The sequence below is a fragment of the Mycteria americana genome, chromosome 1, assembly GCF_035582795.1.
Source record: "Mycteria americana isolate JAX WOST 10 ecotype Jacksonville Zoo and Gardens chromosome 1, USCA_MyAme_1.0, whole genome shotgun sequence".
Taxonomy (NCBI): Eukaryota; Metazoa; Chordata; class Aves; order Ciconiiformes; family Ciconiidae; genus Mycteria; species Mycteria americana.
Genome location: NC_134365.1, coordinates 95,292,762 through 95,316,403, shown reverse-complemented (window position 1 = coordinate 95,316,403; position 23,642 = coordinate 95,292,762). Strand labels below are relative to the sequence as shown.

The window sequence follows — 23,642 nt, the reverse complement described above, 5'->3', positions numbered from 1 at the left end:
TCCTTTTTGAGGAAAGAGACACTTCCCCCCCTCCCCCAACTAGAATAGTTTGCATAGAGGAAAATGCAGAGCTTCTTAGTATTTTATACAAGTAATTTAGCCTTTAAAACTGTTTATCCTAATAACTCTAGTTCCTAAACCACCTTCCAAGTGGAAAGAACATAGGCTGTATTTTAGGAGAAAGCACAGATTCAGACACAGTCAGTAGTGCTCTTAATGTCACAAAAAAGCAGAAAGGTTGGCGCATGCGCTCTGTCCTTTCTGGCATGCTTCCCAGTGACAATATTTGGTCTCAGTTCCTTTTCTTGGAAATGAAGCTCAAAAGCCCAGTTGGCTTTAGCTCACAGGACCTGAACCGACTGCCCCAAACGCACAAGGATCCCTCGCTGCTCTCCCAGAAATCCATCTCCAGCTGGTCTCACAGCTACTCTTCTCTGAGAGGTATCTGAAATGAATGATGGCTTGACCTGTCGCACGATGCTGGGACAGACAAGATCAGACCAGACCAGACAACTGGTGTCACTGCTTCCTTCCAGCTCCACGCTCCTGACCATTCTTTGGGATTTAGGTCAGTGTCAATGGTTATAGATCCCTCTTTCATACTCCAGAGGAATGACTGTCAGAGTTTTTAATGTGGACTAAATTATTTTGGTAGTCATTCCCTAACATCTGAACTACATAACCCACAACTGAAAAGAGACATCTGCTGCCACAGACATGAGCCGTAGGGAATTTTATTCTGAATGCCTAATGTTTGGCAATAATATACAGAATAGAAAGTAGAGTCTTTCAGGGGAGATACAGAGCAGGCTTAAATGTTGGTATTTTACCAGCTCCGTCCACAGTAACCTGCCATTTCCAATCTCCGTAAGGTCTACCTGCAGAAAACCTAGACTGCAGTTTGGTCCAGGAAAAAAAAAAAACCACCTTCCACTGAAAGGACAGTTGTGATCTTCAGGTTTTAGATGTGGGTCTACTGGATGCTCTTCTTTATCGAGCCCTTTGCTAAAATTCGAAGTGTTCAGAAAGTCCTATGCCTTTTTAATTTGTTCCTGTTGCCTAGGTAGGTACTGTCACATTAAAAAGGGAGACTTAATTAGTGGCTAGGGTACTAGCCTGTGAACTGGGCACCTCTGTTCACATCCTCACGCCTGCAGATGTACTGTTAAACAGGCCAGCCGGTTTCTCGGCTGCCTTCCCTCCTGTCTCTGGCCGGCTGTTCTGGGAGTAATGTGCCGGAGAACATGTGCCTAGTAAGGGTAACTACTGTAGGGTAATTTCAAGCAGGCAAGTCTGCTGCCAGCAGCGGTGAGCTGCATGGGATGCTGAGGCAAAAACACCTAAGGGCACTTGCTCTGTTTTGCATGTCACGGTTTGGCATAGAAATGTGGAAATCTGCCTCCTGGAGTGGGTACGAGCATCGTCTCTGGCCAGTGTGGTTTTTCTGTTACTAGATTCACCACTGATTTCAATTAAATTAAGTAGCTGCATTACCGCAAAAAAAATTAGCAGTGTTCCTGACGTAATTCTTGAAAGGTTTATTCTTCTGCTTTTTTTCTCTACATTTACCTATGGCTATTTGCACCACTGGGGGTGACAGGAGAGAGCCCTGCTCTGTAGGTTTCAGACTGGTTTGGAACCAAACAAAGGTCATTTGTAGATTCATTTGGGAGCACTTCTAAGCATGCACGTAGGAGCCAGTGATTGGGGTCTGCCCTGAACTACGCGCATTTGAGCTCTGTCTGGCTGTGAAACAAAGCACATTTTGAGAAGACTTAATTTACAGGACTAAAGTAGAATGCAGGGGTTTTTTTTCCCCTAGGCTTACACCGTTAGCCTAACTCTCACCAGTAACTGCTTTCGCTGATCATAAATTTGAGAAGAAGCTTATGCATTTCCGTGGAAGCTTGTCTTATTACAAAAGATTTGAAGCGATCTCTGAGAAACATGTAGGCTGCTGGCTGGCCTTTTCTTAGGGGACAGAAGTTCCCTCCCTATAGCTTCGTAACTGGGCTCAATACAAGGAAAGTAGCGTATAGCCTGCGTTATCTTCTAATGGTCCTTCCTGGCCATTGTAATAATTAAACGGTCCAGACTTAGAGGGCTTTAAACAGAGGACTGTGACTGCAGAAGAAAACCGGGTCTCTGTCTCAAAGAAAAGGCAGTGTTCCCCAGGACCCTCAGGCCTGCCGGGGTGTAAGGTCGAACATCAGACTAGCTCTTGGAAAAGTGATCATGGCAGCAGAGAGAGGGAGCGTGCTGAAGGACGCTGTTGCTTTGCCCCGTTTCGTGGCCAAACGGGGCTTCAGCGTACAGGGCCCTTAGCAGCTCAGCGATGTTCCCGGGTTTGCTTCGAGCCTGTAAAGAACACAAGATGAGCAAGAACAACAAATAAAAAGCCCAGCCTCGGAGAAACTCGCTGCTCTCTTGGGGCCCGATGAAGACGAACGCCTTGCAGGCAGGGCCGGGCCCACCCGCAGCACCGGACCTCGACGAGCCTTGGCCGGGCGGGGGCAGCCGGGGGCGCAGCGCCGGGCCCCGCCCCGCGCCCGCCGCCTTCCGGGGCCGGCCGGGGCCGGGATGCTGCTGCCGCGGGCGGGCGGTGCGGCGCGGGGCTGGGGCGGCGGCTGCCGGCCGCCGCTGGCCGCCCTGTCCGAGGTGCTGCGGCTGGAGCGGAGCCGCCGCGTCGGCGTCGTGTTCCCGCTGCAGAAGCTGGAGCGCTGCCTGGCTCCCGGCGCCGACACGGCGCGGTTCCGCCTCTTCCAGCCCGGCCTGGCCGCCCTGCAGCGCGCCGAGGCGCTCTTCAGGTCCGGCCGCGACCACGCCATCGACTACGTGAGCTCCGCCGTCCGCATGGACCATGCCCCGCCGCCGGCCCTGCCCGAGGTCAGCCCGAGCCCGGCCCCCCGCGCCGCCCCGCCGCTCGCTCGCCCGGCGGCGGGGCCCTCCGTGCCCTTCGGCTGGAGGCCGTGGCCGTGCTGGGACAGCGGCTTCCCCCCGCCAGGCCCGGCCCCGCCGCGCACCCGCGCTGGCCAGAGCTGCTGGCGATAAACGGGTGTCGGCCGTGTTTGTGTAGCTCTGGGGCCGCAGTGTCTCAGCGCTGCACGATGCGCGCTGCCTTTATTGTTGCCTTTTTTACATCATGTATTTGTCGTTTCCCCCCCCGCCCCTACTGTACAGCTCGGCAGTCTGGTGTGTCCGGGGCAGCAGTCCGTGGCACAGGACATCGCTGTCCCCAGGCATCGGCACCAAAGGCTGAGCAATGACCAGGACTGACTGCAGCAGGAGGGGGCACCCCCTGCCCAGGCGCGTTGGATGAGGGGAGGTGGACAGGTGTGGAAGCACTCTCTCTGCCTCTCCCACTGCAGGTGTGCTTCATCGGCCGAAGCAACGTGGGGAAATCATCTTTAATCCGGGCCTTGTTTTCACTGTCTCCAGAAGTGGAGGTCAGAGTGTCAAAAACTCCAGTAAGTGACAGTTTTAACTTCGCTCCCTCTTGGTCGGAAGCTGGTGCCAACCCAGAAGATAGGGCTGAGAAGGGCGGGAGGAAACAAGCTCTTGGGTAACTTGACGCAGCAGGAGAACATGCTAGCCATGGTGGCTGCCGCCTCACGGCTGGCACAGGCCTTGCTCTAGCAAAGGAAAAGGTGGAAAGGGCCCAGCTTGGCTCTTCAGCTGGGCTGGCACATGTGCCGGACAGAAGAGTCGTGCAAACTGAGCAGATGTGCCATAAAGCCCTTTGGGAAGAACCAAGCACAGAGACCCGTGAAGGTATTTTTAGTCTGTTTTAAGGATAGAGCCACATAGGACTGCTACAAGGGTAGGAGACTAGGCAGCTCAAAGCAACAGTAGCGGTTTTGCAGCCTTCTCGGGGGGGAGGGGGGACAGGACAGGACACACAGGGTATGGTATTTTGCAGGGCATCTCCTAGTCCACTGCTTAAAGCAACTTTTTAAAACCACCCCCTTTCTTCATCTTACCTAAATCCCCTCCCCAGGGCCACACCAAGAAGATGAATTTCTTCAAAGTAGGGAAGTACTTTACTCTGGTGGATATGCCAGGATATGGCTACCGTGCCCCGCAAGACTTTGTGGAGATGGTGGAGGCCTATCTGCAGGAACGGTGCAAGTAAGGGACTTGACTGTACCTCCACAGAGCAATGAAAGCCAGACACCTATATGCAGTGTCATGTAATTAGGTGGAAAAATGCAGGAGGGGTAGCTACTTCAGTGGTAGTATTGATTAGTTCTGATGTCATTTCCCTGGGAACCTGTGGTGTCACTCGCATGCTTAGATCAAAACAGCAGAAAAGATTGAGGTGCTGCTCCATGCTGACCCTCAGCTCCCATGCATGGCTTTGCTTGGCTCTTCCTATCCCCAGATCCCGTGTTACTTGTTCTTGCTTATGAATTTGGAAGTAGCAGAGCGGGCACGAAATAATGGTGGTGATGACTGTTGCTTGTATTTCTGGCAGCTTGAAGAGGACTTTTCTATTAGTTGATGGTGTAGTAGGACTCCAGAAAACAGATCATACTGCAGTAGAGATGCTGGAAGAGTTTGGGATTCCTTATGTGGTAGGTAATTCTTCGTTCTTGTGTTGGTTATAAGCCACAGATAATCTATACCCTCTACCTGAGCTTATGCAAGTTGTCCTACCTAAGAAGTAACTCCCCCTAGCCCCTTTATTGTTAATAAAATAGGCCTAAAATGTGTTGAGGGAGGCAAGTAGGATTTAAGGGAGTTTTTGCTTGATTTATTAAATGGACGCTTTTTTTTCAGTGCTCAGCTTGAAAAGGTCCACTCTTCATGCAAGCTATAGAAGTGTTTTGCTGAACTGTATTATACCATTTTCCCCCTAGATATGACCCAGAGCTTGCAGCCTGCCTGGCAAGGTGGTCCAGGACTCTTATGGATGTTCCAAGCTAGCAGCTAAATAATCTTTTTTTCCTCTTTTAATCCTCCTTTTCTGGATCCACGCAGATGGTGTTAACAAAAATTGACCGAGCTTCCAGGGGACTGTTGTTAAAGAACGTACTGGAGATCCAGGAGTTTGTAAAGGAGAAAACTCAGGGATGCTTTCCTCAGCTATTCCTGGTCAGGTAAAGCTCTTCTCCATTGCTGCCGTTTCCTTTCAGGTGATGATTTGCAATAGGGCAAACTACCTGAAATGGCTCTGTCTGCTCTAGAGGCGGCACTTCTCTGTGCCCCAAGGATGGAGGGTGGGCTGCTGATGGGGGAACGCCCCTTTCCTTCTTCCCCCTCCTCTGCAAGTGAGTGGAGTTCTGTTTTCAAGGCTGCTCTTCCTTTGGCCCTTCTCGAGGGGGCAGCAGTCCCTATGCTGCATGCTAGTGGGCTTTGCCATTTTGTTTGGAGTTGTGTTAACAGTAGCAAGCTGTAATTGTTTGATTACATAGCTGAAGTGCTTAATTTACCAAGGTGGTACTGCACTGCAGGAGATGTAGTTTAATACAGCCAGTGGCTGAGTTTGCTTGTATTCCTCCAAGACACAGCAGCATCTGGCACTGAACATCCACGCCTTTGTTTCCACAGTTCTCTGGAGTTTTCGGGGGTCCACTTGCTAAGGTGTTTTGTAGCCCATGTTACTGGAAACCTGCCTACTGTAGAGGCCAGCTGAAAAGACTGGCTCCTGATCTGCTCGGCTCATCCAGAACAAAAGGTACCAAAACTAGAGGTCTGGATTTTTGTTGTAAATAACCTGAGGTAGTAGAATTTATTTTTGGATAAACTTGTATAAATTTTGGGGTAACTTAATATTTGTAAGGCTAAGCTTTTTGTTTAATAAACTCATCAATTCAGGAAGTTTGCACTATGAATTAATCCAGGTTATTACAAAACTGTTTTATAAAACCTACATGATTGTTTAAGGAGAAAAAAGCAAAGAGACCCTCCAAAGAGAAGCTACGTTTTAATACAGCATTTCCTGTCCCTCCAGTTAAATGTTCAAAAAATTCAAAAAAACAAATGTTCACTGCATGCTAAGCTCTGCTATATTTAGGATACTAGAGATGGTCTAGTAATCTCATTAATAAAAAGGCATTTAGTTTAGAAAAGAAAAACTATAGCCCTAACATTAAGCAAACTTGCCCAGTTGAATTGAACAATACACAGAGGTTTACTTCTCTTAGCATATATAGCAGAGGCCAAAAACTAGCACCTGTGCAACCTGCCTGCTCTGAGGTGATCTAGAGTGGAAATAGCCAACATGTTGTCTGTGAAGGTGTGTTTGCGACTTCTTGTGTATTTTACTTCTGTAACTCCTCTGCATCATGCGTTCAATAGGTGCAGCGTGATAGCATGCCTGCCTTGCGTACATCGAGTTGTCCCTGTTCCAGGTGGGTGAAAGAAAGGACACATCTTTAATGGGATCTGCTTTTTGATAACTGTTGGCTTGGAACAGAGTGGAATAAATGACTGACACCTAGGGGAACTCTCCTGCGTTTTATCATCCGTCAGTGCTGCATCTACCTTCCGTTTTAAATCCAGCATGAAGTTCTGCAGCCGCACTCAGATGAGACACACACTGTCCATTATCTGCATCTGTTCTACCCTGGGAGCTGAAGCACAATACTGATGTCCGTACTCTTTAGGGGCACTGTAACAGCTGGCAGAACTGTGTCCCACAGCAGCTAAAAGCACCTGAAATTGGCTCGTTGCAAGGCACAGAACTGGGAAAAAAAGGACTGCCATCAGTAGCAGTAGTGTAGTCTAACAGGATAAACAGTAGTTGTTAGAAGAGAATTTAGACCAAAGCTATTAAGTGGCTATGTCAAACTCTGGCACCCAGTCTTGTCATCTCTTAACGTTGCTGAATGTGTGTATGCAGCTGTCAAAGTTACTTACATTAAGTGGTTAAACCTCAAGAAAGGGCAGGTCTTTTGTGAACCGCTCTGAGGTATTTCTAGTGTTTTGTTTCATTATGGAATTTCTTGTAACTTTCAGACTAGACATGAGGTGAGGCCTGTTTTCAGCATACATGTAAGAAGTGGGGGGTGTGGGGAATGCAGTAGAAAGATGTGGATCTCTAGTTTCCACATCTTAGGGGAGATCAAACCTGTAATTCTCTAATATTTTACCTCTAATCCCAAAGTGCTCCAGAGCGAACTAGCCTATAGGATGCTTGATCCTAGGGTGAAGTGCAGTAGTATCTGGACAGAGGGAACAGGTGCAAGTGAACACTTCAGGAATAATCTTTTCTTAGTATCTTAAACCCAGGATCTTCCAAAAGCATCAGTCTTGCCAAGGCTGTCATTTTCAAGGCCTCAGCCTTGACTGAAGAGCCTCTGAAAATAAGTCTGTATATGTAAAAGAAAGTGCAGTTCTGTTTTTAGTCCCTCTTCAGAACAAAACACCTTACTGTGCTAGCAAGTCTTTTATTAACCACTTAAATACATTAAGTATGCCTGGTAAATCCATTTGTATAAAAAGTCGCTTGAAATGGCAGCAGACTGTGAATTGGACCCCATGATCTTTGTGGGTGTGTCTGGTTGCCATGAGGCGTCCTTAGTGGAAGCGACGTGGAGCTAGGTCATACAGTTTCTTACAGCTGTACTAGAAACAGTAGGTGGTGTCTTATCCTGAAGAACCATCTTTACCTCTGGACACATCTGGATTTTCTGCTGTATTGGTCAAAAGATCTTCATTCACAAATGCTTCAAATACTAGAATAACTCTTGCATTTTCCTCAGCTATCTGCAGGAGGGAACACCATAGTTTTGTTACATGCAAGAATCAGTGCCCCTGTGACAGATAAGGTAGTAAATAAAGTCAAGTCCTCTTCATCACTTAAACATTAAAACTTACATTTAAGTGCCTTCATGGGAACATGCTTTGGGTAAACAGGTGTCTGACACACTAGCAGACTTTCTTGCCAAGTTCTTAAGGAACATGCTGTGTTGCTGAGTGAGGAACTGCACTTTCTCAGGCCAGGGACACAAAGGCTCTCCCTTTCTTTTTCCCCACTCATTGATCAGTGGTGGACCCAGCAGCATACCGAAGCAGTAGCGATCATTTCAGTTGTAAATGTTTTTGATGTCTTAAATTGTTTGCGGTGTATACACCACACTGCAGGCACCCAGCATTATCTTGTAAAGCTTTGCCTCTTCCGTACCTGTCACTTACAGAAGTGATGTTGAGTACAGGCTTCTATGGAAAAGGATTTTACCTTGTACGGTCTTTACCTCCAGTCTTTCAGCAGTACTTTCTCCTTTTCTTCCTCTGCTGTGTCTGGTCTAGTCTGTCACCATAACCCTGGCACTACAAAGCCAGTATTTTGACCGTATTCTTGCAACAGTGCCCTAGAGTCACTACAGTGTAGAATGCATTTAAGTAGGGACCTTGACCAGACACTATGTTAATAGTTCTATTAATATTAATGAAGTAACTTAAACAGGTTTCTTGGGTTATTCTAAAAAGTGGGAGGGGCAGGGGTTAGTAGGTAGACATTTCAGATTTAGCCTCTCTGAGGCATTTACACAGAGAGGCAACACACACTAAGGCAGAAAGAGCTCTGGGTTACTGTCACTTTGAAGGTTGTTTTGGTGTTGCCTTCTTTCACTCTCTATCTCATCTAAAGTCGTGCTCCTTGGGCTCAGCATTGTTTTCAGACTCTGCTCAGAACTAGATGTATTGCAGTAGAAGCTCTCTGGTACAGTATGAAACAAGTTTTGGATGACAAACAGAACATGCCAAGTGTTGAATACAGACAATTCATTCTGCATTAAGTGGGGTGGCTGCCCATGAGTAGCAAGATACTGCTACCTCAACTATCAAAGTTCCTGGCAAGAGAGGAAACAGGAATTTTAGCAGCAGCAGCTAATGTTTCCAGTCTGTATCACTGGCTAATCCTACTCGTGCTTGAGACTACTTTTAGTACCTGCTTATCCCAGCTATAGCATTATACTGTATTTTACAGAGAAATTGTATCTGTTTCTGTGCAAGCAGGGAGAAACCCAGGGAGACATACAGCTTCTTACATCACTCTCCTGTTTAAGTATTTTGGAAACAGAGTAAGACCAGAACCCCTTTACAGAAGAGGCAGAGGAGGGAGGAATAAGTTGTGGTTTTGTCCCATGCTACAAGCAGGACACAAGATGAGAGGAAAGGAACAGAACTAAGAAAAGGCAAACTGATCTTGCATTACATCCCAAAATAAAGATAAGTTAATAAATTGAGAGGCTGTCACAGCTGAATTATTAAGAGAAGTCATCGTTGTGGGATTAACCAAAAGGTTTTATTAAATGATGATTAGACAGTGGTCAAACACTCTGCTACTTCCTACACTTCTAATAATTAAGCTAGCTTGTATACAATATGCTTTAGATCTAATATAAAATATTGTTTACCTCGCTGTAGATATCGGATGCTGGGTAAGGGATCTCTCGACCTCGAGGACTAACCTTGAGAGGTATCAAGGGGAGATCACTGCCATGCAGCCCGCTGCTGTGCAAGAGAGCATTATTAAAAGCATAATCTCGAGTTTATTGATCTAAAATAATTTACCATGTTAGAAAGCAAATGCTCTTCATTCACAGTGCTCAAATTCAAACCAGCTACCAAGCATGGATGCACATTTATATGGATGCATATAAAGCAGGAAGGAAGAACTTACCCAAAATGGTGCTGAAAGCAGAGACAAAAATAAAGCCCAGTCTTTTGTCTCAGCTAGGCCTAATTGGTTCCGCATGCAAGCAATGAAACAGGCTGTGCTCTTCTCCCTTTCTACCTATATTTAGCTCATATTTAAAACCTTAGCACATTGTAAGAGCACATACCAACGCCATCATGAAAGGAAGAAAAAAAACACAAGTTTACGTTAACTATTTTTTTTTAAATGGTCTAAGAGCTAGTAAAGTCCTAAATACTTAGAATTCATACAGATTACAAGGACATTTACTTCCACGAAGCCTTTTCCTGACAGGGCAAGGAACTCTGTGCTGTAACTGCACCAGTATCTTACCTTATATTGTTAAGTTCCATCTTCAGTTTCTCCTGACCAGACCACCAAAAGTTTATGTGTTCTTTCCCAAGTCATGGATGATCTGAAAGGGAAATTCAGAGATCATTTGAGATCCTTTTTCCATAAAACCCTGTCATGAAGCAACCTGCAATCTTTCAGCTTCTCAGTACCAGGAGAAAAAGAAGCCCACTGACTTCTAGGTGACACCCTACCACTACTTTTCCTAAAATGTAAGTCAGAAATTGAAATTAGTTTTGATACAGCACATCCACCGTTTTTCATACCTGCAGAATACACAGATTTATACTCAACATATTACAAGTGCACAGGAACTCAGCTTCAAGTCACAAACCAACTGCCAACCAAAGCCAAAGAGAAAGCTGCTCTCACATTAGCTGTTCCACAGTTACCTGCTGCAAGGATAAATGTGCCTTCTTCACAAGCTTCGGGACAAGAGGAGAGGCCATGGTGGGACTGTTACAGACCACCCAACCCGGGTAAGAAAGTGGATGAACACCTCTCTCCTCTTCAAGCAACTCCAGGAAGTCTCTGTATCAGACTGTGGTTCTCATGGGTGACTTGAACCTCCCTGACATCTGCTGGAAGGGCAACACAATGAGATGCAAGCAGCCAAGATTTCCATGGGGTGTCAGGAACAGCTTCGTGATACGGATATTGGATGGGCCAGCCAGGGGTGACACACAGCTGCATCTGCTGCTCACTAACAAAGGAAGAGCTCACTTGGACTTGGTCATTGAATTGACTGTAGTGGCAATGAAATAGTGGAGTTGAAGATCCTGAGGGGAGTGATGAAAGAGAGTAGCAGATGCTGGACTTCAGCTTACTCAGGGAATGACTACATGGGATCCCATGGAAGGCAGCTCTGATGGGTAAAGGAGCTCAGGAAAGCTGGCAAGTCTTTAATGAGAGCATCCTCCAAGCACAAGAATGGGCCATCCTCATACTCAGGAAGGCAAGCAGGCATACTAGGAGATGGGTTTGGCTGAACTGGGAACCCATGATGGAGCTCCAACATAAAAAGGCAGCATATAGGAAGTGGAAACAGGGACAGGCTACAAAGGAGGAATTTAGAAACTTTCCCCAGGTGTGTAGGGATGGTGTGAGGAAAGCCAGAACTCAGCTGCAGCTGAGACTTGTCAAGGTCGTCAAGGGCAACCAGAGCTTCTGCAGTTACACTGGTAGTAAAAAGCTGAACAAGGGAAATGTAGGCCTGGTGCTGAGTGTCATGGGTCATACATCCTAATACCTCTGCTTGTCTTTACCAAAAAGGTCTCACAGGCCTTTGAAATATGTAAAAGGGTTCAAGAGGAGAGCTGCCAGCAGTGGATGAGGATTAAGCTAGGGATTACTCAAAAGAGCTGGAGCTCTACAAGTCCATGAGGCCTGACAGGCTACATCTGAGGGTGTTGAGAGAGCTGGCTAATGCTCTTGCAAGGTAGAGGTCCCTGATGACTGGAAAAAAGCAAATGTTGCACCCATCTTCAGAGGCCAAAAGAACAATCCAGTGAACTGCAGGTTCAGCCACCTTTACCTCTGTCCCTGGGAAAATCATGGGGCAAGTTATCTTGGAGCGTATTTCTGGGCACGTGAAAGAGAAGAAAGGATTTGGAGACAGCATGAATTTACCAAGGGTAAATCATGCCTGACCAACCTGACTGCCTTCTATAATAAAATGACTGGATTTTTATATGAGAGGAGAATAGCGGATGTCATATACCCCAAATTTAGAAAGTCTTTTCACACTGCCTCCTGTATTATTCTTGTATCCAAATTAGGGCATTACAGTCTGGATAGGTGCACAACTAGATCAGTAAAAACTGGTTGGATAATTGGGCGCAGAGGGTAGGAGTTTGTGGGTCATATTCTATCTGCATGGCAGTTACATGTGGAACACTGTAAGGGTCTATCCTGCGATGTGTCCAGTTTAACGTCTTTACAAGTGATCTGGAGGAGGTGCATTCCTGCCGAATGTGCATATGGCACCAAACTGGGGGGAAGAGTTGACACGCTTGAGGGCAAGGCTGCCATTTAGAGGGACTTGGGAGAGCTGGAGAAAAAGGCTGACAGCAACCTTACGAAATTCAACAAGGGCAAGTGCAAGTGCAAGTCTTGCTCAAGGGAAGGAAGAGCCCCTGGCAACCACGCAGGCCAGGGACTGACTGTTTGGGAAAAGACCACCTTTCTGACCTCATGGCTGACCCTCTTTTAAGCGGCGGAATGGATCAGACGCCTCCTAAGTTCCCTTTCAAACCAAATTATCCTGACCTGACAACCTAATAATGATGACTGTAATATACAGATTTGGGGAGAGTCACCAAATCTATCTTGGAGTAATTCCTTTGTGCCACAGCTTCAGTCTGGAAGAATTACAACTTTTTTGCTGGGGGGAGAGGCAGCAGCCCAACCAGGGAGCAGGGAACTGTCCAGTCCTACCCCCGTGTGTCTTTCCCTTCATTAAACCATTTCTCAGGCAAGGAGAGCAAGGGTTTGTCTACACTGGGAAGTGGTTACACAGCAAGCTGGTTGTTGTAGGCAGAGAACTGAAATAAAAACCAACGTCTGCACCTACAAAGGAGAATTAAACTTCACTATTTTTTTCCCCCTGAAGAAAACACACTATATTAAAAACCTACTGACATCAAAGCAGCTGGAAAGGACGCCGGCTTTGCAAGCAACAACTGCAGTCAGCTTTGTACTTCAGCGGCCAGGCCCACACGCAACACCAACCGCCCCCTCCCTGGGCGAGGCTGCAGTACCTTCTCGCCGGCAGAGCGGCCGTTCCCTCAGAGAAACCCGCGCGTTCCGGCACAGCCGGCTCCACTCCGCCAGGACGCGTCTCCAGAGGAGAGCGAGCGGTAACGCGGGGCAGCAGGGCCTCAACCGCCGCCGCTCTGTGCGGGAGCGCCGGGCGGGGTAGCGGGCCCAGGGAAGTGGGGAGGGCCGCGGGAGCGGACCCGGCACCGAAAACCGCCGGGGTGTGCGGCCGTGGGCGGAGAGGAGGAGGCGAGCGGGACGCAGAAGGACCGCCCCAGCAGCACGACCCTGCCCCGCCCCACAACATGGCGGCCGCCGCGGGGGGGCGGGGCTGAGGAAGCGGAAGCTCTTCCGCCCGGCCCGCAAGCGTCCGGCGGGGTCTAGGAAGCCATGGCTGACGAGGAGGAGGACGTGCCGGTGAGTGGCCGGGGACAGCTAGACGGGTCGCTCCGGCTCGCATCCCAGCCGCGGCCGGGCAGCCCTTGTGTGCCGCGGGGGGTTGGCTAGTGGCTCGGGCCTCGCCCAGAGCGGGGGCTGGGGCGGGAGGGTAGCGGGAAGCGAAGGGGTCCCCGCGCCGCCCCGGGCGCTGACGGCGGGCTCTCCTCCGCTGTACCCGTCTAGTTTGAAGAAGACGCGGAAGAAGCCGGCGGGGGCCTGGACGGCGGGCAAGGCAAGAGGAAGAGGCTCTTCTCCAAAGAACGTGAGTCGAGCCGGGCCAGAAACCCCTGCCCGGCGCTGACGGGCCACTCGCTGCAGGGCTCCCGGCGGCTTTTAAGGACCACGTCCTTCCCCCACATGCAGCTGAAATTATGAGGAGGCAGCTATAGAGTTCCAAAACTCAGTTTTCCGTAGGAAAACAGCGGCTTTCATTCTGTGCCCTGGCTGAAAGCGCAGAAAGCTATTGTGTAGACCCCAAAAAAGCATTGCTAATGCATCCCCTGAACCTAACTATGCCAGAAGTCAGTCACGCTGTCAGTGCTCAGCATGTGGTAGGCTAAATGTATATTTAAAGAATCTGTCATCAGACATGCATTTCTGTATATACAGCACTAGGCTTTTCTTGGCTTCTGTCTACCTGCTTATCTCCTGTATGTTTGCTCAAGAATCCTCCTGCCCAACAGACAGAGTGCCATCCTGGTGCATGAACATGTAGGCTGGTGAGCTCTAACTAGATGCATGCTGCTGACAGCGCTGAATGGATGAAAGAAGCCTCACGCTGAGTGTTTCTTTCTGCAGTAAGATGCATGATGTATGGATTCGGTGATGACCAGAACCCTTACACAGAATCAGTGGACATTCTTGAGGACCTGGTAATAGAGTTCATCACAGAAATGGTAAGTCAGCTCTAGACAGCATGGTCAAAACATCCTCACTGAGATCTTAGTATTCTGAAGGTTAATATCTCTGACTCAAATACTGCATTATCCCAGGCCCAAAACTCTGATGCTAGTAGGAAAAAGCTAAATTTAGATTTTGCTCTTCCAAGATTTAAGGCAAAATTCATGCATCTTGCTCCATGTGGATTTAGAACAGTGTCTGAAGTCCTTAAGTAGCAGTTAGATTAGTATTGGGGGGGGGGAAATACACAGCTGATTTGGTGTTCCCTGTGGCATCACTATATGTGCAGCTGACAAAAGACAAGGTTCAGCTTTGAAAGTCTACTGACTTTTTGTGTACTCCCAGTGTTTTACATGGGTGGGAACATAGCTCTGCGCTGTAGCGCAGAAATGCAACAGAAATGCAAGCTTCTGGGGCCTGAAGCCATCTCTCTTCCAGACATTTGGACACGGTTTGAGAGCTTGTTTTGTTTTTTGAAAAAAGTTATACCTACTGTTTGTGGATCCCCTTTCCTTTGAAAGGTTGGCCTTGCCTTCCCTCATCAAAATGCCCTAAACTGTCCTGTGATACAGCTACTTCACATTGCTTCCAAGTTCTGCCTGATGCTGTTCATCTTCAAGCACTGTGCAGGCTGGGTGTCCTACATGTAATCTGGCTTTAGTTTTGATGTCATTACTGTTACGTGTATATCGTGGTATGTGCTGGGTGAGACAGGCAGCAGGACAGCAGAGCAACAGTAAGTCCATGGCTTACTGGGAAGTTCTCTTGTGACTAGGATGGTGGTGCCCAGATCATGCAATTGCTTACTTTTTGATTATAAAATGACAGGAAATAAAGTGGAATTAAGAGCTTAATTAAGGGGCAAAGGAACCCTGCTGACTTTCCTCTTTTCCTCTAACAGACACATAAGGCCATGTCAATTGGGCGGCAGGGTCGTGTACAGGTTGAGGACATTGTCTTTCTAATCCGCAAGGACCCCCGGAAGTTTGCCAGAGTTAAAGACCTCCTAACTATGAATGAAGAACTGAAACGAGCCAGAAAAGCCTTTGATGAAGCGAACTATGGATCTTGATTCTGTGTGCAGATGGCACTGGGGCATTACTGGGGCACCTGCTGCCCAAAAGGAAAGAATCATGTGTGTTGTTTGGAGCGGTTATTCAGGATGGAGGTCATTGCTGGGATGTCTGCCCTTGCTCCCAGCCTTTTCTAACAAGTATTCAAGCAGCTGAATGTTATTTGATTGTATGTGGTATACTTACATGTTTTTATACCATTTTATGAAATGAGAAAAGAGCTCTAAAGATTCTTGTAATGGCAGGAAGTCTGCCTGAAGTAGGACTGTGTTGAATCACCTATCTAGAGGGCTAATGACGGGTGATTCTCTAAAACTATTTCAGTTATCACTGGGTATTCCTGTGACAGGAAACCTAGAAAATGGATCTTGATTAACTGGACAAAGTCTTCAAGGCCAAACTACTATAGGAGTTCTGCTCTTTGCTCTGTATATGCTCTCTGAATAAAACATTTTAAGTTTGTGCCTATTCCTCATAACTAAACTTACAGTGATCAATTCACAGAAGGTGCATAATAGAGGGTTTTTAGCACTTAACTGGCTAGGAAGGTTATTTTTTCTTCTGTCCCAATGGGCACAGCTCTTTTGTTTTTTACCAATATTAAGCCTAGGAAATTGAAGTTAAACTATTCCAGATTTACTTGCACTTACAGCCTTTCTGTACCCCTGTTAGGCAGGTGCTCTACAATAAAGCAGATTCCTGTTTTTCATTCAGAGACAATTCTTTCTTAGTATTTCCTGGTGATCCTGACCTTGGGACTTAGTTACAAGCAAGAGCCTGGCAGAAAGCACTAACGCCATTGCTTGTTCTAACATTATTTCATTAATACATGTTGGAGTAGCTCCACTTACATTGCCAAGCAGGCAGAAATTGCACTTATGTTAAAAAGATTTCAGGACAGTGAGAAACATGTTCACCAGTCAGGAGTTTACTGCTGCAGGCCACAGCTGTGCCTTCCCTACTTTTGGAGCAGCTCAGAGGCAGTAGGTTCTGTTAACTCCTCATTTCAGGACAAGGGTAACAAATGCTGAACAGTGATAATATTGCAAGTCAAGGCTGTCCTCTCTACAAGCAGCACAGAAGGAAGGGTATAAGACTGCTTCCTTGGAAAAGTGGCAGCAAGTCTTTTGTCCTAAGCAGCAGTAAGCGATCAGCTGCAGCCTTCTGCCGTGGATAGGAACTATTTGCACTGTGGATTTGACAGCAGCCCTTAACATGTGGTCAAGCAATAGAGAAGGGACACTGAGTAACAGTAACTCAAAGTCACTGTTCCTGGACAAGGCCAGGTAAAAGGATGAAGACTATTCAGCTGTTTGGAACACCCTTCCATTAAAAAAAAAAAAAGTTGTTTTACAAAATAGTTATAAAATAGTTGCTACTTTCTTAGCAGAATTCAGGGTGTGAGTTACCAAGACATCATTAGGGTTCTGAGAGTTTTACTTAAGGAAAAAAAATTGGAATGGCTTGACCCCTTTCCTCCTTGCAAGGCCAGGGTCAGACACCCATTGCTGCAAAAATAGAATCAATATCCATGTTCTCAGTAGCTTCTTTCCACATAGGGCCAGGGCTTCCTTCCAGCAGCAGCTGCTTAGGGGTCCCTGCTGTGCTTAGTTTGACACAGCCTGTATCAGTGTTGGAATGTCCTTCTTGACTCAGAGGCCCATCCTGGTAAGCTGGGAGGCTGAGTGATGCACTGTTCTCACAGACCCCAAAAAGCTCAGAAGGTTTTTGCCAAACAGTCTTCAGAGTTCTCTTCAAGCGCACGGATGATTTGATCCTCCTTCGACAGAACCGTGCCCCGAGGTACTGCTTTGGCCAGTGTGCATTTTGTGACCCGTATAGGAGGTATTTACGGACAGACGTTTTGACACAGCACAGTTTTTTCTTCAAGCTTAAGGGGAGGAAGGTGCACAAAACATAACTTTATCAGCTGCTAAAGTGTTATTTCATTTGGGGCTTGGAGAGATTTGGTTATTAGCCTTCTCTACCATTTTTCTTGTCATACCAAGGAGATACAACAGCACCTTGTACAATAGTAGCCAGGGCATTCTGAAGAAAGACGACACCCCTTGCATCATATAATCATTACCATTAAACATGCACATGATTTAAGTTGCATTTTCATCCTCCCTCTTAAGTATTTGTGCATTTGTTAGCCTTTTACATCCTTTCACAAGTGACTGAAGCTAAACAGAATGTTCATGTCAGAGCATCCAGTAACCTGAACTAGCGATCCTGTTTGAGTTTAAAAAGAATGGGTTAGACCACTGCGTTTCTCTACACTGTAGCAAAATACATAATATTAATATGTAAAGCGTCAGATCCAGAAACCCCACACCCATGCAAAATTACCTGCATCCTTGAGCCTCCACGTGGTGCAGCCGGTTGCTTTTCAACAACTTGTTACGCAGAAAATAAGCTTCTGGTTTGAATTTCTTGCCTTTGCACCACAGAATAGCTTTTCTGAGTGCCTCTGACAGTTCCCCAAATGATGTAGCTGTTTGGACCATCTGTACAAGAGATCCAGTATGCCGCAATTTTGCTATACGAGAGGAAAGCGATGCTGACTTTGCTTTAAAAGGTGTTGATGCAGTGCTTATACCCTGAAACAAAGAATAACAGAAAGAGTTAGTCTTTTAAAAACATGACATGCCTGATCCTCTCTGCTGGAGAGGAGCAGAGCACTGAGGGTTTTGAGAACATTCCTTGTTTCCTAAGGAGAAAGTGGAAGAGCAGCCTTGTTTTGTGGAATACAAAGACAGGCAGATAATTAGAATTTGTATTCCTGTCTACTACTGACTTGCTCTCTGGTCATTTCACTTGACATACCAACAAATGCTCAAATTCCTAAGCGGAAATTAGTAGTGATTTTCAGTGCAAAGCTTCCATGCTAACTTGGGTTGTTAGACAAGCAAAAATAAGGCAAGGAAAGGGGACATTTTCAATCAGGGATATCATGTTTTAAGTGTTAGGGTCTTTAAAGTTAAAAAAAAGAAGTGTAAAACAGTACCATACAAACCTCTTGTGTTGGAGGTCTGGATGGTCTAAGTAAGCTCTTCACATCAAACCCCAGGTGCTTCCCTACAAAGAGAGAGGAGAGTTCCCATTACAAAGTCAAGACAGTTTTAAGTCTTTGCACAGAGACACCACAATGCTTTGTCCTGCTGAGCTCTCAGATCTCCTGCTGTCTCAGCAGGCTCACACCTGTACTCAACATTTCCAAGCAAACTCAAGGGGACTATGCTCACCTCGCATAGCAGCTGGCAAGGGATGAAGAGGATGCAGAGATTTACAGATGGCTGCAAAGGAGAACTTAACGGGTAAAAGCTTCATACAAACACCTGGATGCCTGCAGTCACTGGCCATAGCCCTGACTGCAGGGGAAGACTTGGGCACAGCCCAGAACCAGCAAGCACAGGATACCTGCATCCTGTACTTACAACCTTATCTACTTTTATATGGACTGCAGACAGTGCTCTTAGCTTCCCTCACTATCCTTGGGCCCCATCGATGCAGAAGCAGGAAAATACAAATAACTGTTTACAGGACCTGTATACTGCATTCATTCATTACCTGCTTCTCTCCAGGCTGTATCATGTTTAAAAACAAACAAAAGCCCCTCACAATACTGACATTATCCACAGCTTTATAAAGGCAAGGGTACATGCAGCATTCTCCTTCTCTTTCAGGCACAGGAGAGGGGAGTTTGTACCAGAACCGCACTCTGTGGGTAGTAGAAATGCTTGGCTCTGTTGGACAGAAGTTGCCATCAGTCTCTGAGATGTCAGAAACAGGTAGCACTGTGGCACAAGGCTTTACCTCTGCTGGGTCTGGTCACCAGGACTGGCTCTCCAATGTCCGCGGGGCATGGGATGCTACAGTTTTTCACAGCACTTGTGCAGGTCGCAAAATTTCTCTTTTTCCCAGCCTCTGACACTGCCTCTGGCATTGTTGAGAAGAGCTTCTTCAGCCAGCTGGTAGGTTTTTTTGTTGTAAGCATTCTAGCCTTTTGCTTCTTCACCTCAGAAGAAACGTTAACTCCAAGGAAGTTACTGATATCAGAAGGGAAGGTAAACCCCTTGATATAAGGCATCTGTTGGGTCTCAGATACCAGATGAAGTGATGTCGACAACATGCCGTACAAGGACATGAGGCTCTGCAATACACACCTGTACTGAATCCTGAAGAGAGAAGACAGAAAGGTATGGAGTCTCCTCTAGCAAAACCTTGTGCTCTCTGAACAACTACCTTCAGCTCAAGCAGAAGAGCTGATGGAAAAGATTCCAAGCTGCTCTTTCCCTATCTGTCCCCCCCCAATACAAGCTTATCTTTTTACACTCCATCACCACGCTTTTCTTAGTATTAGTCTGAGCTTTAAGGAACTGTTCCAGATCAGAATGTAGGAGTGACTTGAGTAGTAAATCCCTGATCAGGAGCCCCTCAGCTTCCCTAAGAGCTTTGCTGAGTGCCACACCTGGGACTCATCAGGTTCTCAGGTCACATCCAAATCATTTGACATGAGGTCTCCCCCCAAAAGGTGGTGCTAGCACTGATGCCATACAATCGCCTGCTCTACGTTTACTGGGGAGACAGATTTCTTGTGCCAAAGGACATGTTACTGAGTTCTTCTACACAATGCTGTTACTCCTTCAGCTACTGACAGCAGTTACTTTCTTGTACTGAGAGAGACCAGAACTCTGATTTCTGTGGAAAACTCAGCAGTATTATAGAACAACTTTATCCCGGCCTTTCCATTTCGGCATAAGGCAGGCCTTACTGCTTGCTGCAAAGAGTACCAGATGTTAGTGTTTGTGGCAGGCTGGCATTAACACTGTGATTTTATTACTGCCACACAAAGTTTGCTATGAACAAAGAACAAAGCCTTCCATAACAGCATGTAAGAAGTCTCTCTCCACTTATACAACTCTTCAGGTGCTAGAATCACATCCAAAAGGATGGAGGGAGCCCCCTCCTCCTCCCAACTGAATAAAGCTCACTCAGCAGCAAGACCTAATTACAAGCCCTTCTCCCTGACAGGCACGTCAAACAGACAGACAACAAACAAGACAGACTTTTGAATACACAAACCATAGCCGGCTCAACAACCCCGAAGCCACAGTGTTCAAAAGTATGAATTCTTCCGAGCAGAGATGTTTAACGGACAAGCTGAAGATTACACCAGTTAAGGATAAAAAATAAACAACATGTAATGAGCCTTGCTGAACACACCAACTAGAGGCAATTCACAAGGCAATATCCTGGATAATTTGGGAGATGAGTATCCAAACTTTGGGTTGTTCAAGGCTGGAACAGCAGCCAGCCAACAGCCTGAGGTTCCTACATAATAACTTCAAAATAAGATGTTTGGCTATCAAAGAAACTTCAAGTTGCACGTATGAATTGCACAGTTGAGTCCATCAGCAATACAGAGTCTACAGCAGACCTAGTTTTGGTCTCATGAGGTGCTGCTGGTGAACTGTAAGAATGTTTTTGTGGTGAAAAAAGGATACAGAAAAGCTTTACAGCAACAGTCCAGTAGACGTAGTATGAGCTTGCAACCTCCCAATACCTTCAGAGCCACTGTTTCCAGCATGGGCTGGCTGGGAGCTAAGCACTCTGCATGGGCTTGGGATGTGTTTTTCCTGCGTTGATACAAGGATGAGGAGATGGTTATGATCTAGCATTCCCCCCCTTTAGCTCTGTAGACTGAGTTAATGGATAGTATAACATACGGGATCGTGACACTTACTTGGGAATCAGTCCTGCCAGAGCTTCAATGCAGCCCACCAAGTTCATTTTCCATAGGCGCTTCAAGCACTGCTCTACCTAGAAAAAAAGAAAACTCCTTTGACTAGTATTCTGAGAGATGGGAGTGCCTTGGGCTAAGAACCATCACTATATTAAGTGACGCCTTCCCCTTATCAGTTTAACAGCATGATGGAATGTTCTGGTATGTTCCTATATCTGCACTATGATGAAAAAGATCCCTTTATCACACTACTGTGAATATGGAATTAAGTGAAGGACTGGAGTAGGCCATTGTTAATTGGTGCTGCATGGTTTCCCCTGCTGTATACAATGGCCTTTTGGTACTGGCTTTCAAGAACGAAAATGCATAAACAAATCGAGAAGGTAAGAATGATTCCCGTTCTATTTCAAAACAGTTATTTGAAGACACCGACAATCCCTTTACTGGAAACTGGCAAAGAGTTCACTTTTCATCTTAAAACAGAAAGTACCTAATAGAGTAGCCTAGGATTATTCTTCCCCCCTCCTATTATAACAATCAATTTAAAATGAAATCTCTGTGTTACTTGTATATTCAAACGTACATAACTGTACCTACTTCAGGTCTCAGGGTGACTATAAGAGACCGAGTATTGGCTCCACAGGCCTGGAAAGCGGACATCGCACTGGCTGCACAGAGCCAGGAAACCCACTGAACTGAACTGTGAGGATGCTTAAAGATGACAAAAAGGCACCTGCTCCAAAATACTTTTTGCACGATGCTCCAGGCATCAAGCGCTACTCCAAAGGCCTTTCGAGGACTGGGGGCTGGGGTGCAGCGACCAGCTGCCGGCTACCTGCCGACCAGCCGGGGCCGCTCCTCACCTGCTGCAGAGCCAGGTAGGACCGGTGCCGGAGCAGCCTGCTGTGGTACACGTAGAGCACGGCCCGCAGGACGCGTCCCTCGGCGGCCAGGCCTGTCCCCGACAGCCGCTTGCCGGCGATGTCGCACCGCCGCCGCAGCACCGGCAGCCACCTCACTGCGGGCGGGAGCCAGGCACCGCCTCAGCGCCCGCCGCCGCCCCGAGGGCCCCCGCGTGTCCCAACGGCCCCCCGCGCGCCCCAGCCGGGCCACGCGCCCCCCAACGATCCCGCCTCCCGCGGACGGCGAGCACCGACTGACCAACCGCCGCAAACGGCGGCGTGCCGCGCGGCGCCCGGGAACGCCTTAAAACGCCCCCCAGCCCTCCTCGGGCCCGCGCCGCGCCCCAGCCCGACCCGGCGCCCGCGCCGGGGACCTGCAGGGTGTTTGGCCGCCAGGGCCACCGTCGCGCTGCTCGCGGGCCACGGCACGTCCAGGCGGTTCCACGCCGCCTCGGGCGCCGCCATCTTCCCCCCTGTGGGGGCGGTGCTGCGCAGGGCAGGAGGGAGGCCGAACGCGGGCGGGACCATATTGGCGGGCCGGAGGGGGGGGGGCGCGGGCCGGGGCAAGTCACCCTGGCGGGGGGGGCAGGCTGCTCCCCGGGGCAGGGCCTCCAGCCGGCAGGCCCGATGGCTGCTGGGCTTGGGGTCCCCAGTGCCTGGTGTGCCGTCACCCCTTCCCCGCACAGCGTGCCTCGGCAGCTGCTGCGTGCCTGGCACCCCACAGCCGCGGAAGGGAAGCTCCCGGGCTTCCCCCGCCACCTGTGGCCGCGGGGAGCTGCGGGCCGCCCGCCGGGCCGGGCCGAGCCTGGGAGCGCAGCCCGGCCCCGCGGCCCGGCAGGCCCCCTGCGCTGCAGGCGGAAGTGGGAAAGCTCCTCTGAGGGGCCGGCCGAGCACCGTGGCCCGGCTGATGCCTGGGGCAGGGTAAGGGCCCTGGGCCAGCCCAGAAAACACCGCGCAGCCGTGAGCCCCCCGGCGGCGGTGGGGGGTGTTGCCTGTGAGCACCCACCACAGTCCGGTGATGCCAAGGCTCGCCGGCCTGGACACCTCTCCAAGGCCCCGGGCCTGACTGGACACGCTACATTCCCAGAATGTCATAAGTGAGAAGGGAAAGAAATATAAATTATGAGTGTTTGTCAGTTCTTCAGTGTCTGCCTCGGGAGCTTGGGCTGTTCAGAGCCAGCGCAGCAGCTGCTGAGGTCCCCCACGACGCACTGCAGGCACGGCGGCAGCAACAGAGTTCTTCAGGGGATGACCCCCGTCGCAAGCCATGCGACTGTCCCCTCCCAACACACACCCACAGAGCCCAAAGTGCAAAAAAAGCTGGGTAACTTACTTCACACCAGTAGCAATTGGTATCGGCATTTTGAACAAGGAAGGGCCTTGCTGCCCACCCAGCTTGCCTGGTCCCTGCATGCATTGCTCCCAGCCCCAGCTGTTGGGATTTGCTGTGGCAGGGCCGAAGGGTCAAGGCCCGGCAGGAGTGGGGCCTGTGGTGGATGCAGGTGCCCTGCGGAGTTGATTGCTGTAACGTATTAGTGCTCCCAGAATAGTTTCCCATCCAATGGATTGAATTTTTGTGGTCTTCTGTGAATTCTTCTCCCCTGATTATGAGAAATTATTTCCTGCCTCTTTCTCTCTCTGCCTGAAGTTGAATGTACTCTTTCCTTACCTGCCAACGTTGGTGTTCCAATTAATATATTTGTCAGAAACAATGGAGTTAAATTGAGCATCATTTTTGTACAAGCTTGTCTTCTCTTTAGAGTCCATTTTGTTGCATACTTTCTGTTTTCTTTCAAGGAGCCTCATACAAATACAGATGAAAGTGGTGT

The 23,642-nt window shown here is 48.2% G+C and overlaps 3 protein-coding genes across 3 annotated transcripts; 2 read left to right on the top strand and 1 right to left on the bottom strand.

Annotated features, from left to right (window-relative positions):
* Positions 1-2,550: 2,550 nt before the first annotated feature.
* On the top strand, positions 2,551-6,442 carry GTPBP8 (GTP binding protein 8). The gene is made up of 7 exons (XM_075513157.1): positions 2,551-2,886; positions 3,369-3,467; positions 3,998-4,128; positions 4,475-4,574; positions 4,981-5,099; positions 5,551-5,677; positions 6,301-6,442. The coding sequence occupies exons 1-6, from the start codon at positions 2,581-2,583 to the stop codon at positions 5,633-5,635; spliced, it is 840 nt and encodes a 279-aa protein (XP_075369272.1). The 5' UTR covers positions 2,551-2,580; the 3' UTR covers positions 5,636-5,677; positions 6,301-6,442.
* Positions 6,443-13,012: 6,570 nt separating this feature from the next.
* TAF13 (TATA-box binding protein associated factor 13) lies at positions 13,013-15,630 on the top strand. The gene is made up of 4 exons (XM_075513168.1): positions 13,013-13,168; positions 13,373-13,451; positions 13,988-14,085; positions 14,991-15,630. Exons 1-4 carry the CDS (start codon positions 13,142-13,144, stop codon positions 15,159-15,161), a joined length of 375 nt encoding a protein of 124 aa, XP_075369283.1. The 5' UTR covers positions 13,013-13,141; the 3' UTR covers positions 15,162-15,630.
* A 135-nt stretch (positions 15,631-15,765) lies between these two features.
* RMP64 (ribonuclease MRP subunit p64) lies at positions 15,766-22,347 on the bottom strand. The gene is made up of 9 exons (XM_075513147.1): positions 22,188-22,347; positions 21,775-21,929; positions 20,912-20,988; positions 20,673-20,804; positions 20,251-20,328; positions 18,982-19,343; positions 18,182-18,243; positions 17,515-17,765; positions 15,766-17,053 (listed from the first exon to the last, which is right to left on the bottom strand). Exons 1-9 carry the CDS (start codon positions 22,339-22,341, stop codon positions 16,657-16,659), a joined length of 1,668 nt encoding a protein of 555 aa, XP_075369262.1. The 5' UTR covers positions 22,342-22,347; the 3' UTR covers positions 15,766-16,656.
* Between the last annotated feature and the right edge of the window lie 1,295 nt (positions 22,348-23,642).

Bases quoted from the DNA above. Each gene is read 5' to 3' on its own strand.
- GTPBP8 (XM_075513157.1), top strand. From the start codon at position 2,581: ATGCTGCTGCCGCGGGCGGGCGGTGCGGCGCGGGGCTGGGGCGGCGGC. The intron at 3,468-3,997 runs GTAAGTGACAGT...TCCCCTCCCCAG, and splicing joins TCAGAGTGTCAAAAACTCCA to GGCCACACCAAGAAGATGAA. The intron at 5,100-5,550 runs GTAAAGCTCTTC...TTGTTTCCACAG, and splicing joins CCTCAGCTATTCCTGGTCAG to TTCTCTGGAGTTTTCGGGGG.
- RMP64 (XM_075513147.1), bottom strand. From the start codon at position 22,341: ATGGTCCCGCCCGCGTTCGGCCTCCCTCCTGCCCTGCGCAGCACCGCC. The intron at 20,329-20,672 runs GTATCCTTTTTT...TGTAATCTTCAG, and splicing joins TGTTGCTGTAAAGCTTTTCT to CTTGTCCGTTAAACATCTCT. The intron at 17,054-17,514 runs GTAATTTTGCAT...CCTCCCCTTAAG, and splicing joins GTGGAGGCTCAAGGATGCAG to CTTGAAGAAAAAACTGTGCT.
- TAF13 (XM_075513168.1), top strand. From the start codon at position 13,142: ATGGCTGACGAGGAGGAGGACGTGCCG. The intron at 13,169-13,372 runs GTGAGTGGCCGG...GTACCCGTCTAG, and splicing joins ACGAGGAGGAGGACGTGCCG to TTTGAAGAAGACGCGGAAGA. The intron at 14,086-14,990 runs GTAAGTCAGCTC...TTCCTCTAACAG, and splicing joins TAGAGTTCATCACAGAAATG to ACACATAAGGCCATGTCAAT.